At 41.9% G+C, this 19322-nt stretch overlaps 1 protein-coding gene across 4 annotated transcripts in view; it reads right to left on the bottom strand.

The window, feature by feature from the left end:
- Positions 1-19322, bottom strand: part of ptprub (protein tyrosine phosphatase receptor type Ub) — a 185520-nt gene that overhangs the window by 46094 nt on the left and 120104 nt on the right. For 2 of the 4 annotated variants that reach the window (XM_019886396.1, XM_019886397.1), the window contains exons 10-17: positions 15858-16059; positions 13638-13740; positions 13272-13545; positions 7563-7599; positions 4351-4489; positions 2186-2209; positions 1834-1988; positions 606-793 (exon numbers count right to left, since the gene is read on the bottom strand). In XM_019886396.1, coding sequence (XP_019741955.1) covers positions 606-793; positions 1834-1988; positions 2186-2209; positions 4351-4489; positions 7563-7599; positions 13272-13545; positions 13638-13740; positions 15858-16059 — 1122 coding nt within the window. The remainder of the gene's footprint in view (positions 1-605; positions 794-1833; positions 1989-2185; positions 2210-4350; positions 4490-7562; positions 7600-13271; positions 13546-13637; positions 13741-15857; positions 16060-19322) is intronic. The other 2 variants (XM_019886398.1, XM_019886399.1) reach the window with 1 other exon arrangement.

The raw sequence follows: 19322 nt of genomic DNA, 5'->3' as shown, positions 1-19322 counted from the left end.
TCTTCCGAGGACCCTACTTATTGTTCAGGGTCCGGCATGTGCTTGAAATGTTTGATCCATTCATAGGACACACTCACTCATTCTCTTGATACTATTCGTGCATGCCATTCTTTATAAGAATACAAAAAAAAAAAAATTTAGAAAAATAGATTGACAGTGACCTTGTATGCATTAAACTACTGAATTTCAGGCACTTGAGCCATGATTGTGTTTGTATAGTTGCTGCACAATGTCAATCTATTTAATGGTACAACTGCACGTACATCTTGATTGTGCGAGCTTTGTGTGCACTGATGCATCACACTGATGTAAATGCTGAAAATATGCATAAAAACTGTCAGGTTATGGTATTCACATTTTTCAAAGGTTCCATAACTAAGAAAGAAGTCATCGAAATTATTTTTCCGCCATTTGCACCGGCCTGATTTATGGTGGTGAGAAAAGAATAAATTACAACCATGCTGTAGAATTTACATTTCAACAGTCCACAGATTAATTTAGTCGTGAAGCCTCCTTTGTCAGAGAGCTTAGCATTTGACAACACCAGACATACGGTGACATCAGGGAATTAGCACTCAGGGTGAGAGCAAAATAAAATAGCTCACCTCATATTCCTGTTTAAAGCCGTAGCCCTCGGCCGTCTTCATCTGGTTGATGTGCTGGAGCAGGTCGGCCACTCGCACGGCGGGGTGCAGCTGTCCCGTGTGGTAGGGAGAGCCCTTGCGTCCGCACGGGTGCCTCGGGGAGCCTCCGAGGAGACTGCTGGCCTCGTTCACCGAAGTGCGCGGATCACCTGCAAAAGGCCAGGTCAATGTTGTAAACTTAATGGGGGGGCGCGGCATCGCTCAGCGGTAAAGTCAGAGTGTCCCAACTCAGAGCTTGAGGGTTCGATCCCCGGCCGTTGTGATCACGTCAAAGAGTCCTTGAGCAAGACACTGGCGCAAGGTCTGTCATTCCGTCACTGATGGATGCCTGTTTTGCTGCTGACTGAGAGACACATGCACCACCTGTCTCGTGCGTTTGTTCAGGGGCGTTTCTTAGAGAGGATGGTATTGACGATACATGTGTGAGAGGGACTTCTCCTGTTTTCAATAGGATCTCTGTGGGGACTGTAATGGCCGGTGTAGGTACAAGATGTACTTGGGCTGCCAGATCGGCCTGGGGGCCTGCGCCGCTAGGGCGACTCCGATTGGACAAACGACATTAAATAAGAGTCAGGAGCGTTGCTCATTCAATTTACGTCAATGCTCGAACATTTGAGGATTACAACTAACTGTACTGTAAAGTTGAGATGGTATTTATTTATTTATTTTTAATGATGTACTCAGGTCAGATGTCTATCAAAAGAAAAAGCAAAACTATATTTATACATTTCCTATCTAAGCAAATCCACCGAGCTACCTATCTACCTAAATACCCTACCTACATTTGAAGCATGGAAGTCCTGGTATAAATCATGTGCTAGTGATAATTGATGGATCAGAAGTGTTGCCACATGAAACGGTATATGTAAGCTCGATCAACTTGTGCAAGCATTACGAGGTATGGTGCGGTCAATGTGTCCTCAAAACGAAATCTTGTGGACGACTGTTGGCTACTGTGAGTAGCTGACCCAGAACTCTTACAACTTTGCAGTAAACACATCTGTCTTTTCCTTGTCATCAGACCGACAATATAAACAGTGCACTCAATTCAAAGAGGAATGACAAAAATCACCCCTGGCTTCTTTGGACTGAATTCAACTTGCATTGTGAAATTACAGCCCTTTTGTGTAACTACTTTCAGCAAATGGAGATTTTGAAAGTCAACTTTTGAAAGTAATTCGTGTCTTACTTCGTGTTCCACATGTGTGTGCATCCATGAAGGAGAGGGCCATCCTCTCATCCTCTTGCAGGGTGCTCTGGTCGGTAAAACTGCGCTCCATGGAGCCCATGTGGCTCTTCTCCTGGCGATAAGTAATGGGGGTCTTATTCATGTTCACAGGTTTCCTATTCACGAACACAGAAGAGGAGAGCAGGTCGTGTGAATATAAGGCAACACAAGAGATAAAGCACCATCGTTAGAGACAAAGAGCAACTTCTCAATTATTTTCCATGGCTTCCTGCTGTGTGATTTACAGCCAGAGCACAAGCATGTGTCTGATGGATCACAACAAATGGAAAAGAAAAGAACCATAATCACTTACGGATAATAAGAGTAGTAGTTCCTTCTGGCAAGAGTGGAGGAGGAAGTAGAGGAGGAGGAGGAAGAAGACGGAAAAAAAAATCAAGAAGAAATGTATCATGAACACAATGTCAGCTGAAAGCAGAATGCATTGATTACAGTGAAAACCAGAAGCAGGAAATCAACTGTGCAGGTGACCATGTGATGCGTGCCAGTATATCGAGCAGGTGCTGACACCACAATGCGTGTGTGTGTTCCCTTCATTAGAGTGTGTCTCCCGTGGTACGCTTCAAGGACAACACCACGTGGCCTTCCTGTCACAGCAAATTCGGTAATCAATTATCTAAAGGGGAAAACGTCACGGTCGCTCAGCACAGGAGCCTGAGCTCATTTGTGGAGACTTTCAAAATGGACATTATTCAATACCAGTCAAGGAACTGTGTCAGCCATTTAATATGATTTTCTGATGCCATTTATAACTTTTGTGCGCTATGATATTGAAATATTAAAGCAGTGGAACCTCCAAAGTCGATTGTCGCTGAAGTGGTACACTATATTTTCAAAACCAGATTTTCTGCAAAAATATTGTATTAGAATTCAGTTCAGTGGGCATCTGAATGATTCACTTTTTCTGGGGACTTTGTTTCTTCCCCAGTTTTCCTCATGTGTGCGGTCCAATAAGGTTATGTTCTAGGTCCCCTTTTATTTTCCCTGTCTACTTCCCTCCAGTTGCCTTCTTCATTAGGAAATATGGAATTTACTTCCCCTTTTATGCAGTTATGCATATTTATGTCCCTATAAAAAAAGTGCAAAGGATATTCTCTCAGCCAATTGGTCAAACGTTATGAAATATGAAAGGCTTGCTTTGAAGTGTTTCAGTGACAACAAGACAGATTGTTTTTTGATTGCACCGCTTAGATCACCATGTTGGATCTGGGTTGCCTGGGGACTCTGACCAAGCCGACTATCTCAAATCCAGGTGTCAAGTTGATTTGAGATGCCAGCTAGATCAGTCAAGCTTTTTTTTACCACTTGAGCTAGCTGGCCAAAAGTAAACCTGATTCTCTCAAGTCAGCACTCCATGCCCTTGTCACCACCCGGGTGGACTATTGTAATGGACTCTACGTGGGGCTCATCTGCCATTTCTAGTCTCCAGATGGTACAGAATGTCGATGCAGATAAATTTGAGAACATTTGGCCCAATTTTCCCCCACTGCACTGGCTGCCAGTGCACTTAAGGATACTTTAGCTGCTTTAGTGCTCACCTGTTTTCTGAGTTTGGTCATGAGAGATTCGCAAGGCGAGTCGTGATTGGTATTTACCTGCGCCCCGAGAAACTGTGATTTAATTTTCAGTTGACAGCAAATAGCAAAATGGCCGCCCTTTCAGATGGATGAAAACAGGCAGATTTTGCAACTTAATTCATTTCCCTCAAATGCGATATTCATCATAAGACAATGGTTAGACTACGGGGGCCGCATAGAACCCATTATTGAAAAGGACATTTTGGACTTGACTTTTCATTAGCGAAACGTTGCCTCGCGAGTGAGTGAAGATTTATGAAGGCAACAGTTACCTCCGGAACGGTCGAAGTTAGTTGTAGGTTGTTTTTTTTTTTTTAATTGTTATTTTATGTTAAATGTTCTGTAAAGCCTTTGGCTACAGGCACATCAGTTTTGAAAGCGAAATATAAATAAAAATGTATTGAAGTGTATTTTTTAAATTTGTTTATTTTTAATTTGTTTGACTTTCGTGGTTACACTGTAAGAAGTAATCAGAGGCTTGCAGAAAAATGACTGGATAAATAGACTGGAGAGCTTAGGGTTCACTGGCTAATAGTCTCTAAAAGCACACCTTTTCTCTCCCAATTACCATCTCATTTATGCTTCAGTCCTGTGCTCGGTGTGTGTAATTAAGTAGCTAATTGAATTGCATCAGCCGATAATGAAATACTTCACATATTGAGATGAGCTATGCAGATGAGAATTGTTGGTCCCTTTGATACATTATATGGGAGTGAAAGCAATGAAAACAAATCTCGCCAAACCAAGAGTAACCTTCCAGAAAAATTGCTTACGGATCCGATCCATTTGCAAAAATAAAAACAAATAAATAAATAATGGCCAAAAAATCAATGAAGGTGGTGCACATAATGAGGCATGCTTTAAACAAATCAACAGTCTTTACCCTTTCTTAATGATAATGATGACAGCACCCAGCAGGAGAATGAGCACCACGAGGCCGCCGACACAAACGCCCAGAATCAGCCCCATCTCTTCCGAGTTCTGGGACACCTCCAAAGCCTTGCGGTGATCTTTGCAGGCAGCTGGGAGAAGTAAAAAAAGATGAACTTTCAAAAGCAGTGCCGCTTAGAGGTGGCAGGAGGTGTTCAAGAAATGATTCATAGAGACGTCATATAAAGTGGATATGGCGGGAGAGAAAATTCAGATCTTTGAAATGCCCCCCCCCCCACCCTCAGCAGGTAGATACTTTGCATACCACAATGCATCCATTCAACTTATCCTGACTACTGTCGACACCTGCTGAATTCTTCTGGCTTTCTTAATGCCATCACTGCATTTTAATAGCGGTGATATTTCAAAAGGTCTTTTCAAATTGCTGGCAATAATGAAAAGCGCCAATACGGAAGTGACAGATTTTGCCAGTGTAAGCCTACCCAACAAACGTAGCACTCCGGTACACATCTTATGTTTGACATACAGAGTGATTATATGGGAGCTTTGCGAAGACGAATATGATGAATAACCATCATAATGGGAGCAATTAAAAATAACGTCAATATTGTCCTGATTAGTAATTGTTGCATTTCAAATTGCGACGTGTCGACATGTGGGCCTGTCAGTGTACTGTACAGATTGTTGCTACAACACCCTGGAGATGCTCCCCCTGTAAACACTGCATTATTTATTATATTTCAGAGACATAAGTCTTCCAAACAGCAGCTCCAGACGGAAACTTCCGAGGCACGTCGCTCTCTGTGAGTGAGTGAAAAGGTCCTCCAGCTCGCAAGTTTCTCTACATGTTCCTCATGGTGGATATTCCTTTGTTATTTCATAGGGGCCCACTGATCTACTTTTCCTGTGTGTGTCAGTCAGCGCTCAAGGCCTCAAAGCAGCCTTTTCAAGGCCAATGGAACTTCTCCAGAGCAGCAGAAAGTCAGAGCAGGCCTCAGGATACTGTTATATCTCACTGCCTGCTAGGGATGTAAGTGTTTTGGGGGCAAGGAAATTAAAAGGAAGCCAGCCAAGTTGTAGACCGGTTGGCCATTTTATGACTGAGGTGTTTTTTTTCCCTAAAACTGAATTAAAAAAAGGATAGGATGTGACTTCAAAGCATCTCATGGATGACTCTTTTTTAGTTCCCCTTTCTTTCAGATAGAAATTTGGTCAACAAAGGACTTCGTTAGATATTCTGTTGTGCATTTGAGACCATCTGTTTGTACTGTTTGACATAAAAGCGCAATGACTTCAGATATACTGTATACGGCTACATTACCGGCTCATTTTAACTGCCAGCTATTTAAGCACAGAATGGCTTCTCAATATTTATCACTTGTTATGAATAGGTTCGCAATCAACTTTACGACTGTACACTTGTGTCAAAGTTATTGTTAGGTCAACAGAGATGAAATACATGTGAAACGTAGGCAACAAAACATTTGTTTAACGGTGACAGTTTGTGACTCTGGAACAAATTGCTGTGGTCTAATTGCAAAAAAGAAATCTATGAGCACAAATTGGAAGTCAAACAACATCAGGGAATAGTGTTCTACTTTTGAGGTTCCACTTTATCGGCCCCTCGTTCTTGGTTACTTCATACTGCCGAAGCATCAAGAAATTGAGATGACGTAATGCTTTCCATTTCAAGTCTGCACACTTCTACTACATCCATCTCGGAATATCCATCAGCCTGAACACGAATATGAAATGGATTTCCGCGGTGAATCTGCGCCTTTGCCAGTTGCCCCGTGTTGGAAATTGGCGCTTAGCGAGGGAAATGCAGGTCTATTGTCACACTGAGCCTGCCGGCAGATCCTTAATTAAACTGTCACCTGGAAGTTGAAATGTAATCCACAGTTTCCGTATCAAAGCTGGAATCATTTGCCGCCACTTGGCTGGTGACGCGCTGCTTGACAAAAAAAGCTGAGGAGACGATGGTGCTGAATCCATGTCAATGGTAGAAGGATCACAGAAATCACTCTTTGACCCATTTTTTTTTAACCTCAAGTTTTTTTGGCAATAATTTGTTTTGATCACTTTTTGTTGGAGGGTTTGTCAAAAACTACAAAACTGATTCTTACTGAAAGTGTGGAACGATAACTAGATGGTGGCATCCTTTTGAGACTGCAATTTCCAAAAGCTACTTCAAAGGCAGGTTCTTTTTGTGATTTTGGTGAATGCACTGCTACGATTCATCATGGCTTTCCCTTTCTTAAAATCTTGTCCTCTGAGACCCAGGAAGTGGACGGCTAGTAAGGACAGAAAAATCAAGACAAATGTAACACTACGATTTTGTCCAAATGTGGCAGATGTCTGTTGCTAAATTACCTGTCATTTCCACAAGCTTTTCTCTTTATTTTGTTCAGGTATTTATATTTCTTGTAATTGTTTTTTTTTTTTTTTATTTCCACAGATTTTTTTTTTCCCCCAACGTTGGCTTCTATTTTAATGTTGGCTGAATACATGGAATTCCGTGTTGCTGCTACGCAAGTAAAAGCAATCAATGGCTAATCAAGTGCCCTCTGCCCGGATCGGTTTACTGCTACGGTGGACTGATTTTCACAAGTTCATGACCAGTATTCACTGTGATCCGAAAGTGTAGTACAGCATGAGGAGAGAGTGGGGGCCTGGGGAGTTCTCTGCCAGGAGAATTTAGTGTCAATTTCCTTGCCCTTTTCATGTCCTCTCCAATCCAAAATCTAAGATACAGTAGAGGCGGCGGGGTTGGGGTTGGGGGGCTTTCTTACACAGAGGCCAAGGTGGCTCCATGTGGAAGTTTTGATGTCGAGGACCTTTCGAGCCCGCCGAGGTCAGAGCCCCTCAGATGTTGCCCATCTCGTGGACCGCTGATGAGAACAAAGAGGCTGCCTTTGATATACTCGTCCCAGCGGCCACTTGCAAACAAACACGATGAAAGGCTGACCTCTAATCCCTCTCTGCCTGTTGCCCTTTTCGCTGAAAACCACAGCCAAACAAGCAGGGCCGTCGGAGAACATTTGTCCACATTGCCAATTTTGTACTTGAGAAAAATAAAAGCGCGCTGTCGACTTTGTGAGCCACTCCATGGGACGTTTCTTCTAACAAATCAAACAGTGCAAAGTGTCTAAAAAGGATGTATGTAAAGTGAACTCAAGGCGACGCCATTCATTTCCAAATTACCTTTGCGAGCTATGCGGATGCAGTTTATTCTTGATTCCTGCAAAACAAAAAAGCACACACAAGTGATGAGTCATTTTGCATCAAATTAATACAAAGTCACATTACTTATAAGATCTCAAGTTACCAACCCTGGGCAGGGTTGACAACCTCTTTAACAGTATGTTTTTCTTTGCAAATTAAATGTAACAGAAAATGTCTTTGGACCAAAAGAACAAATTACCTTCCATTTGAGAAATCTATTAACAACATGCATGACGCTCTGAAATCTCCGCGGATCCGAGAGCTGTGGCGGTGTATTAAAGACACAGATAAGAGAGTTTTGCCGTAGGAAAAAAGATTTGAGTTAAAATGGGAAGATGATTAAGGGAGGGTTCCAAACCAATGCACCACTATGAAAAGGAATTAATTCTATTCAAATTCAAGCTGATGACATCTTGGTGTTCCAAAAAGGGACCTTTGTCAAACAACCCTAATGAAATTCGAGACGCTAATCCAATTCGACCCTGCCACCTCTTGGAAGACATGCATTATCAAATTAAAATTTACACATGCCAATCTTGTATTGTGGGACTCTTATGCAAATGAGGACATTTGCAAATGAGTGAAAATGGCCTTCCTCAAACCGACTAAATTGTTTATTTTAATTGAAAATGCATTTCAAGCTCCCCTTAAATCCGGTCAGCCACTTTGTTTTGTTATTTCCATTACCCGGCACAATTTAGTTCAAGTTACTCAGTTTATTCACTACATTATTGTTGGCCTACACAACAACACCTGCCTCCAAATGCTGCATACAATTATTTGACTGACCTAAGGTCTTCCAAAAGGTGTGTGGAAAAAAAAATGTTACAGTTTGAGGAAACCAGCATTTGCACTTTTGCTAAGAAGAGAGGGAAAGATACAGAGAGCCACTTAAATCAAAACAATGAGTGGTCGTGCTCAATTACGCAATCCGCTATTGTACTTGGTGCTAGTTTGTAATTGAATCATGTACAAGTATGTACACAATTAGTATTTTTTTTTAATGCAGGGGATACCTTCCAGAACGGACTGCAGTAGGTGAAAAGCTGAGATACAAAGAGACCATAGACATTCTTTATTAGTTTTACCCCGGCCATATTCTTTAAATGTAAATGCAAGCATATCATGTATACAAATTTTGGTATGTATTTTTGTGTCTGTGTACATGCATGTGTCTTTAAGAGGCGGGGATTAATGAGGTGATGTGTGACGTCAGCTAGTCTGCGTGCGAGTTTCTGGGCGTGGGCTGTGGCCAACAGCAGGTCCTGCAGCTCTCCTGCCCTACTTGCGAGAGCATTAAAGTAAGTACACTGAAAAAAAAAAGCCCATGAAAAGAGATTGCTTAAAAAAGCGATATCAAGCGGGCAACAATGATGAGATACAATATAGTGGAGTAGCACTGTATTCACTTTTACTACTGTATTTGCATAGATTTAATAGATACAAGTTGACTCTCCAGCACGGGCATGCGCTTTATTGCTTGCCATTTTAGCAGAAAAGTTAATTGGTAAGCTTGGCATGGATGCTAACACTGCACACATTCATTTAATTGTGCACAGTGCCAGTCATGCCGCAGGGGCAGGTGGATCCTGGCACCTTCAAACACATTCTCGAAATGCCAACACACAACTCAAGGATTCAAAGCATATATTCGTGTGTGTGTGTGTGTGTGTGTGTGTGTGTGTGTGTGTGTGTGTGTGTGTGTGTGTGTGTGTGTGTGTGTGTGTGTGTGTGTGTGTTTTTGAAGTCTGAGATGCCACATGTGCCAGCAAAGCTCCAGTCTTGTATCTTTGTACTTTGAAGTGCCTCATTCCACAGATCAATCAAAGCAATTACAGAGACTTGACAGTCACTCTCTCGATAATTAGAAACGCTAAACGCTAAATATTATGAGGCCCCATACTGTTCAGACTACTCACACCGCAGAGTACTTAAAATTGCCAAGACTCACACAAACCGAGGAAACCTTGACTAATGTGCCAGTCAATATGGCTCCGGAAGGAAACCTTTCTCTGCAATTCTCTCGAGATTTTCTCTAGTGGTCTGATGCAGTTGATTTTTTTTTTTTTTTCATAATGCTGTAATTTCAAACTTGTTGACGGCGGGTAAGACACAAGGCTGTCTTTCATCGCCAAGTTCATTGCATGCAAAGGTTCTTATCCTTATAGTGGACAATCTGTGATTACTTCGGTAAGAGTAGGTGCAGTTTTGCACAAAATTACCTCCATGATTGGTGCAAATATGTACAAACACACGCACACACACACACACACACACACACACACACACACACACACACACACACACACACACACACACACACACACACACACACACACACGCACACGCAGACCCACGCCCACGCATGCACACAACCCAAGATATGCATTATCCTAATTATTCATCCTCTTGTTTTTATCCCACTAGATAGCAGCACTGGGGTTTAATGGATTCAAACTCAATTAAAGAATGTTTTACTTTATTACTTTTTTTTTCCCCTTTTATTCAGGGCAGATGAGATATTAATTTTCTGAGCACAGACACATACTGATTTGCAATCTGGAATGCGTGGAAGCTTTCTCTGAAGTAAATCAAAGGTGACCTTATGTGCAGGCATTGAAATAGCAAGGTCTTCATGTCATGGATTAAAAGCACTAACACTGTCATTCACTATAATAATAATTATTATTATTATTTATGACAAAAACATGTTTCACTGCACAGTACCAGCTGTACAGTTTTCCACTTGCTAGTTGGTAGAAACAGGGTGAGGACGAGTTTCTCCAGTATTCATTTCATTCAAGGAGGCTAAGGACAGCAAGAAAACTGATTGTCGCAGCTTTGTAAAGTAGGCCTACAAGACTGCAGCATCCAGAGCTAGGGTACAGCCACAGGCTCAGCTAGCATTAGCATGGGAGTACATTTCGGTTATTTCTAGCCGCAGGTTCTCATATTCTACAATAATGGCGAGGGACCGGCGGTTGTTAACGTCACCCATTCAGTAATGGCCAGACACATTTGGAACTCCTTCTGGCCAAACACTATAAATGATATTGGTAGTATGTTTGCCAATTGAAAGTGCTAATAGTGAATTGAGCCTTGTTGACAGTATTTCTCATTGATGCTTTGATAGTTCGACTGTATTTGACCGTAACTACTACTACTGTGGAATCTTATGGATTGTTGCAAAATAGAAGCACTGTCTCTTCTGTGCGGGGAACTGTGCTGCACTCATTGTGGGTCATAGAGTCTGGGCCACTGCCAGACTAAACAAAACCTCATCCCATCCGCCAGTAAACCCTATTTAAACCCATGCTTAGTACACTAGTTAAAATGAAATGCTCACACTGCACTCCCCCACTATGTTTCTCCGTTGGATTGTGGTAATGGATGAGCCACCCACCTCTGCTCATGGAACTTTATAAGACACTGATCTCCATAGGAAAAAGACAGGACAAAAGAGACAGACCGTATAGAGATGAGCTCACACGAGTTAACGGATGCTGCTGTCGCCTCAAATGTTCGTCCAAATGTCATACTTGTGCACACTTGTGTCACACTTAAACAGTAATTTTCACTCTGCAGTTTGAATCATGACTGGCAAACGCTACTTCATCCATCATTGCGCGTTATATAAAAAGGTGGGATGGGTATGATGAAAAAGTTTCAATTTTCAAAGTCTTGAACTTCAACATCTTCTTGAAATGGTCTAATAGTCCCAACTCTTCATGTTCAAGTCACTGTTTGGTGCTCAAATTTCACGGGACGGGACTAAGACTGGATTCGGTAAACTCCATCTTTCTGGAGTACTCTACAACAGACCCTGTAAACAGTATTGTTACAATGCACCATTTCATTAACCCTTTCAGGGACAGCGGTTACTACAGTGGACAGCTTATCATGTTATCAGGTTACAGGGTGCATGAAAGGTTAATATGACCAAGAACTATCTCAAAGACCCTGAAGAGTGAATGTATATATTTTTTTTCTAAATACCGTAGCTGTAGATTGTACACGTTTGAAGACATTTACTGAAAACGTGCAGAGACTGACCTCTGTAGTACTGAAGTGTGGCGATATAGCAGGGCTCCAGACGAACCTTTTAATGAAGAGCACAGTGGCCTCTAACTTGAAATTTTAACTATCTTTGATTTCAAGTTTTCAACCAATCACACATCATTGGGTAAGGCCACTTCCAGCCCAAAGCCCTGAAAAATCATTGATCTTTTACTTTATTACACTGTTTTTTGATTATACAATAACTCAAGGGTCAAAATAAGTTCGCTCGTCAAAATTCACGTGTGCCTCATTAAAACACTGAATAGCAAAACCAAGAATCAAAGATTTTTCAGATTTTCTGATCCACTGAGACCGTGCCAGAAAGATTCAATCAGCTCTACGCAAGCGTAGGAATGTGGTGCAATGTGCTTATGTCATCTACGCACGAGGAGTAGGAGACGGCGGCAAATGCTCTGTATGGTGCTGTGTCGGGCCACCAAGACGTTACAGATGCTGGCCAGTAACACATTTTATATAAATATATACATCCACACACACACACACACACACACACACATGCACGCACGCACGCACGCACACGTATATACAAGCATATATAAATACAATGAAATCATCACACTTGTTCAAAAAAAAAAAAGAAAAACAAAACAATAATGAGGATACGTGCAGGCTAAACAGTCACCCATCCTCGCCGCTTTCGGCTCTTTGGGTACCATCAAGGCAAGCTCAGTGCTAATTACGCCACACCAGCTTGCTAGCAACTACACAATAAATTTAGTACAGTACATTTTCCTTTCAAAAGTCTACATTTGGTGGCTGTCTAAACAGAGTAAAATTTGGGAGTAAAATATTTAGAGTAAATTTTACATTGAAAAAAAATGTTGCAATATTTACTTGAAAAAAATTCTTTTTTTCCACTCAGATAATTTTGCAAGGCGAGTCTTTTAGTACATTTTACTTGCATTGTATTGGTCTATTTAAAAAAAGAAGTCATTAAAGGGTCAGGGACCGAACCCACAACTTTAAGAGTAGAAGAGGCGCAGGGAGGGGGCATGGATGGGAGTGGAAACTCAACATTGCATTTCTCAACCAAGAATTTCTAAACCCATTTCTATGTGGCGGCTAATTCTATACACACCAGCTAAATGCACAACTAGCCGAGATGATGAATTAAGGACAGATATGAAATGATTGAGCAGCGGACATTTGGTCAAATAAAAAAAATAAATACATTAAAAAAAAAAAAATAGGAGCAAGGCAAGCATTTCAAATAAAAGCCAGATGATGTGGCGTACATTGTTGACACAGTAATACCCGTTAATTACAACGTTGCTAGCCAACAGTAATGCGCATGCAAGTAATACGCAATTTCCGACATTTTGTTGTGCAGAGACTCAAAGTGCTGGGACATAAACATATATCATACCCAAATAGCTAGACCGCTAGCTCAAAATGTTGCCATCTCGCAACCCTTTCACGGCATAAAGACTCTTTTCAAGGGTTGTGAGCCCAGACAATGCCAGCTGTTAGAACCCAGCATTAGCACAAACAGATGATCATTAAGGCCGCTCATTGTCGTCTGCAATTGACTGTGCTCACTGAAGCCTACAGCTGGACAAAGTGATGCCAGCCATCCTGCACAACTGGTGCGAGTCAACAAACACTCACCCCTCTGAAGTTGCTCATAGCCTGGAAGTAGACAAGGTAGCTTTTGCGTGGGTCCAAAGGGGTGTTCCAGTAGCCATTGTAAGTATGATTGTCTCCCACAGTGAAAGGACTGGCCTCCGGCAGGCTGCTGGGAGGCAACTCAGCGGTGTAGTAGTGCGGGGTGCCCCGGGCCAAGGCCTCACCATGGGACATCGGCAGAGGGAAACACTCTTGAAGCCCAAGCTCCCTCTTCACTTTTTTCACAGTCTCTTCCTCGACCACCACCTGGTACGTGCTGGACACAGATGGACAAAGACGTAGCATTAATCATGCTATTATTGCTACACAACAAGATTCCATCCTAATATTTGAGATGGGTTTTCTTACCTGACAGGTGCGCCTCTACCTTGAGCAGGGCGCAGCACGACAGTTATTGTGTTCTCAGTCTCACTCAGGGGGGATGGTATGTCTCCATAATCGAATGTCGGTGCTGAAAACACAGGATTTCGTTTCGAGTTATGACTTAGATTAAGTTCTGCTCAAAAGTCTTAGGTCCATGATTAGTTTAGCGGTTTTACTGAGCTTTTTCACAAGTGACAATTTGATATAGTGGAACAGGAGGGGAAAAAAATACAAGTGGCTCGACAATACAAAAAAGGAAGAACTCCTGAGATGAATGAATCCTGATGTCTGTCCATCATCCTGTATGAACAACCTGCCTGCTAACTAACAAACAGATAAAATGCAAATACAATGCTGTAAGTAGAAGCGTTCCAAGTCAAAGTCTGAGTTTTCAAGGTATAGAGCTTCTATCGCCATTATCCGATTAAAACGTTGAGTCTGTCGTAGAACTGGCGCACCCGTGTGCCTAAAAAGGCTAGCGGAGCTAATATAACATCCTCATATTCAGCACATTGTTTGAACTTCCCATCAAGCTTTCCTGGCTATAGGTCCAATTAAAAGTCACGGTCTCCAGGCTAAATTGATTGGGGTTTTTCCATTTAAAGGATTTGGCTTAAGTCATGCTCCTCGCAGCAGTTGTGGCAGCACATTTCACTTTAATATCACCACTCAATTAGCAAGGGAAGAGAGTGAAAACTATTCAAGTAGAATAAATGATGACTATATTAAAAAAATGGTTGGCTAACACCAAGGCATCCAGTGCTGGAATAAATTAGGTTTGGGTATGAATTAGGGGCGAAGGGAGTGGCAGGCCATACACTTCCTTTGCAAAAGGGGCTCAACCTGTCGTCTTGACCGGTAGACTGACCTGAAAGAATACACGTCTGAATGTATACGTCTGTGGATACACAGCGGTGGCGATAGTTTGGAGGTTGCTGACAGTTGCAGTTGCTAAAGTGTTCAGTTATTGTGAGCTGCCAGCGCCAATTTGTAATATACAGTACTCGGTTTAAGCAAATGTTATTCACGGTGGGGCAGGAGAGGGAGTTGAAGGAAGATCTACAAAGACTTTTGGGCACTTTCCACAGACTGGCTTTGTGCCACAGTTCTCTATGACATACAGCCAGTAGGCAGAGATTGTGCCTTAAATCTATAATTAAACAAAAACGACCTCAGAAGGGAGATTTAGACGGTGTGAGCGAGAAACGGTTGGAGTGCCTTCACCCTGCGTACCTCAGAGGTGCAATGCAATCCCCAAACAAGCACAAATGCGCCATTAAAAGGAGAGACAAAGAGCAAGGCTGGATTTCCATCAGCATTAATAAGCTCTGAGACTCTCCGACGTGACAGTCCGCTCCTAAGAACATTCGCAACATACTTCTTTATAAATCACATTCAGCAGAGTCCTCCTGGTGATCTTTCTCAATAGGTTAATTAATGTCTTAAAGACAACATGATGACAGCCTCACACTTTGTTGAGACGTGCCATGGAAAATAGCTTCTACAATCTGGGAGCATCACTTTTGACACAAGAAGAAAGATAGCAGACTCAAAACAAAATCTTAATTGCAGCGCAGACACGCTGGTTGGAGTTTGGAGGTGAACCCGTGTGCTGCCATTATAAAAAAGTGATGGCACAAGTGCATCCTGTTGCTTTCACATGACTGCTTAAAGATGGGCAATTTGGCAGGCTTATGTTGGCAACAATCTGAATTCCAATTTAGTTAATCATTTCCCATCTGGCATAAATGTAGCCATAAAAATCAGTCGATGGTTTAGTTGCAACTGTTCTGTGATTTAAAGTAACACAAAACATGCAAACTCCACTTTCCTTAACTGTTACGTTCTGGTTGCTTTCTGATCACACATTTCCTGCAAAAACTAAAACAAAATACAATTGTGGTGTTAAAAGATGTACCTGTGTATTTTTCTCCAAAATATGATTGGGGTGGACCCACGGTAAATGTAGCGCAATATTAATTTTGCTCATTGTCTCTAAATAGTTTTCTCGGTTGGCAATTTGAACCGTTTTTAATCATCCTTCATTGTGGTTCATAAGCCTGCTTTTTATAGCAGTTTTGGAATGAGACAATTTTCAAAAGTGATGCCTTGTGAATTCGTCCCCCAATATCTGCATATGATGTTTGTAGACAGATGGTCCACTCGGACATAGCAGTCCAGACGGAACTTGTAGCAATACCATACCCGAGATGTTAGTGGTGATTTCAGTGAGGGCTGTCTGGCCAAAGCCTTTCCCTGTACGGGCTCGCACAGAGATCAAGTAGGTTGTTCCTGGGTGAAGATTGGAGAACATGTGATAGGTCTCGTTCTTCAGCTTGGATACAGTTCTTCTTGGTCCTGGGACGTTGATGCCAGGATCAGATGACTCGATGCTCTGGTAACTGATCTAGAGGCCAACGGGAAGTGAGAACATTTCACAAGTTATGGAAGGGTCAAAATCCTTTAAATGGAAAAAAAAAACACCTTGATTATTCAATTTCTTTGCTCTAACTGATGATTGGCATTGGTAATGGTTAGAATAAAAAGTTGAAATCCTTTATTTCTGCGAGCTACAGACAAAAAAAACCCACTCACAGTTTAAACGGACTGCAAGAGAGTCGGCTTTTAATGAACGGCATTGAGTCAATTCAAAACTCAGAAATTGCTGTCTTTTCCCCACATTTTCTTGGAGGGCTTATTTTCCACACTTGAACACTCTCAAGTGAATTACCAATTATACCCTGCTAAATGAGATCACATGGCAGCAATCGGACAGGGATGAGCATATACAGTACATTAAGAGCTGTAAGAAGTCTCTCCCCGCGCTCCCCCCCCACCACACACACCCCCCCCCCCCCCCCCCCCCCCCCCCCACACACACACACACACACACACACACACACACACACACACACACACACACACGATTCCCCCAGTTGGTGCACGTTGATCAGCTGATCAATAATAGATGAATGTGCATCTTGAAGAGGCATTTTGCTGGGATAGAGGGGGTCTACATTTCGAGAAAGGCCCCGAATATGAAAATGTTTAACGGATGCCAGCCGAAGTTGTACCTTCCATTGCAGTTATAATGCAATTGGCCCAGTTTTAGCTCAGCGGTTCGCGAAGTTGTACCTTCCATTGCAGTTATAATGCAATTCGGCGAGCCGGTGGCCCAGTTTTAGCTCAGCGGTTCATGCCCTGCGCTTCCAAGCCGATGGCCGTGTACGATCACCAAGTTTGTTGTTTTTTGGAGTTTTTTATTTTTTTATTTTAGTTCCACCGTGTCAGCCATGGCGAGTCTCAAAACCCAATTTTCTTGTTGCACCATGTCGGCAGATGTGGAGTGCACGTACGGAGAAGAGTCGCCAAGTATACCAGCCCCCCATTACTCAAGTGTGTGGTGGGCCTAAGATGCCACTCGAGCCACAGATTTACCGATTATCCCTAGAAGAGCTTTTAATGGTGCCGGAAAGATAATGCTGTGCTCAACGAAGTTGAAGGCTTGTAACAATCAATGGGCTCAGGCTGAGTCGACAAAAAGAAAAGACAACTTTTATTGCTCTGTATGAAGCATTTACAAATAACCGTGGGTAATCCACAAACACTTGCGAAATTATTATGAAAATGACGTTTTTCCATGATTTTTAAAGACTGTGTACGCAAATGGCATTCAGCATAATTTTCAAGTCATGAGCTGTCAATTATTTGAATATTTTTTAAAGGAGAAGTCAACCCCATTCATGGCTCAGCTTCAGAAAACAGGTGGGCCATGAGTGGTGGTTACTTGAGCCCTGACCAACTGTGAGGTCATTTTCAGTAGTCAGAAAGTGACAAAATGGCCGCCCCTGAAACGACTAAAAACGGATGGATTTTTTGCCTCACTCATATTCTACAAACGCAATATCAATCAGAATGTCGTGTTGAGATGAGTGGAGGCGCATGGAACATATTAATGCAAAATTTGGGGTTGACTTCCCGTTTCAACAAACTAAACTAAAAACAAAAAAATACTGTTATCATAGAGAGCTATGATGACAGTATTTTTTTCCCCCAAAATAAATACATAGTTTTTGTTCAAAATGCACCGCTCCAAATTATGATGCACCGCAGTGTTTCAAGATCGTTTCTAGGTTGCAAATAACTGAAAATAGTCCTATAGTATATGCTGCAATTTCACTAATCGGCTATTTTCAGTTCTTTACAAGCGATAAAATTCTTGAAACACTGCTGTGCATAATAATTTGGAACAGTGTTTTGATTGATTTATTTTGTAAACAGTCAGTTAATGACTTGGAAATAATGCTGAGTGTCATTTTCATAGACTATAAAAATCTGAGAAAAACATCATTTACATTCTAATTTGGAATGTGGTGTACCTGTCAAACTGCAAATCCTATTTCATAATATCTTTGAAGGGACATTGCAAAAGACACAAAGGCAGGAAAACACGGGCAAGCCTCGCTGATGCCGTGCCACAGACAGAAGGTCTGTACAACTAAACACCAAATCATTATCATGCTCAACAAGATGGCCCAGAGCATCACACATGCATGCTTTGTTATTTATTTCTGAGACGGTCTGTGGCTTATGCTTCCAGACCTAATTTATGATTTTGTGTACAGTATCAATGAGAAGGCATTGAAGTATCTTAGGTGTGTTTTTTTGTTTTTTGTTTTTTTAATACAAGCACGATGAATTACACAAGAGATAGAGAAGGTAAGGATTTTATCTACAAAATATTCATCCATTTTCAAAACCACTTGTACTCATTACAGTGATGGGAGCCTAGCTAGCTAGAGCCTCTCTTATCTGACTTTGGGCAAGAAGCGGGGTACACCCGGGACTGGTCGCCAGCCAATCACAGGGTGTTCTCGACAAACAACAAATGATGAGTGTAAAAAGGGAACTCTCCTCACACACAAGCAGCTTATTGGCTCATGTGCACTAAGTATCAATGAGAAGGCATTGAAGTATCTTAGGTGTATTTTTTTGTTTTTTTAATACAAGCACGATGAATTACACAAGAGATAGAGAAGGATTTTATCTACAAAATATTCATCCATTTTCAAAACCACTTGTACTCATTACAGTGATGGGAGCCTAGCTAGCTAGAGCCTCTCTTATCTGACTTTGGGCAAGAAGCGGGGTACACCCGGGACTGGTCGCCAGCCAATCACAGGGTGTTCTCGACAAACAACAAATGATGAGTGTAAAAAGGGAACTCTCCTCACACACAAGCAGCTTATTGGCTCATGTGCACTACTTTCTTCGGTTATTTTTAGCAATGTTGCACTGGACAGCTTGGACAAATCATGCTTTGCACTTAATGTTCACTTTTTTCACTTATTTTACATCTTATGGTCTCTTATTTGCAATCCGCGGGACCCTTCTGTGGTGCTGCTTATTTTTCCTGAAAGACTGAATTCCAAATGCTACGTCCTTAAGGGAGTTTTGACTTTGGCAGTTCCACCGCATTTATTTTGTGTGAGGAAACTGGTGATTTTGTCTTTCATCTGCAGTATGTCAGGGTTGTATTCATCTCGGCACAAAATGGGCAATAACAGATGAGTCTCCATCACAGGTCGCAGCAGATCAGTCAAGCAAATTGAAGCCATATGCATGAGAGAGATACTGGCTATGAAAGAAATTGGAGTGTCATGAACAGCT

The sequence above is a fragment of the Hippocampus comes genome, unplaced genomic scaffold (assembly GCF_001891065.2).
Source record: "Hippocampus comes isolate QL1 unplaced genomic scaffold, H_comes_QL1_v1.1 scaffold335, whole genome shotgun sequence".
Lineage (NCBI taxonomy): Eukaryota > Metazoa > Chordata > Actinopteri > Syngnathiformes > Syngnathidae > Hippocampus > Hippocampus comes.
The sequence above is the reverse complement of the archived record's forward strand: the minus strand, read 5'-3'. Positions and strand labels throughout refer to the sequence as shown.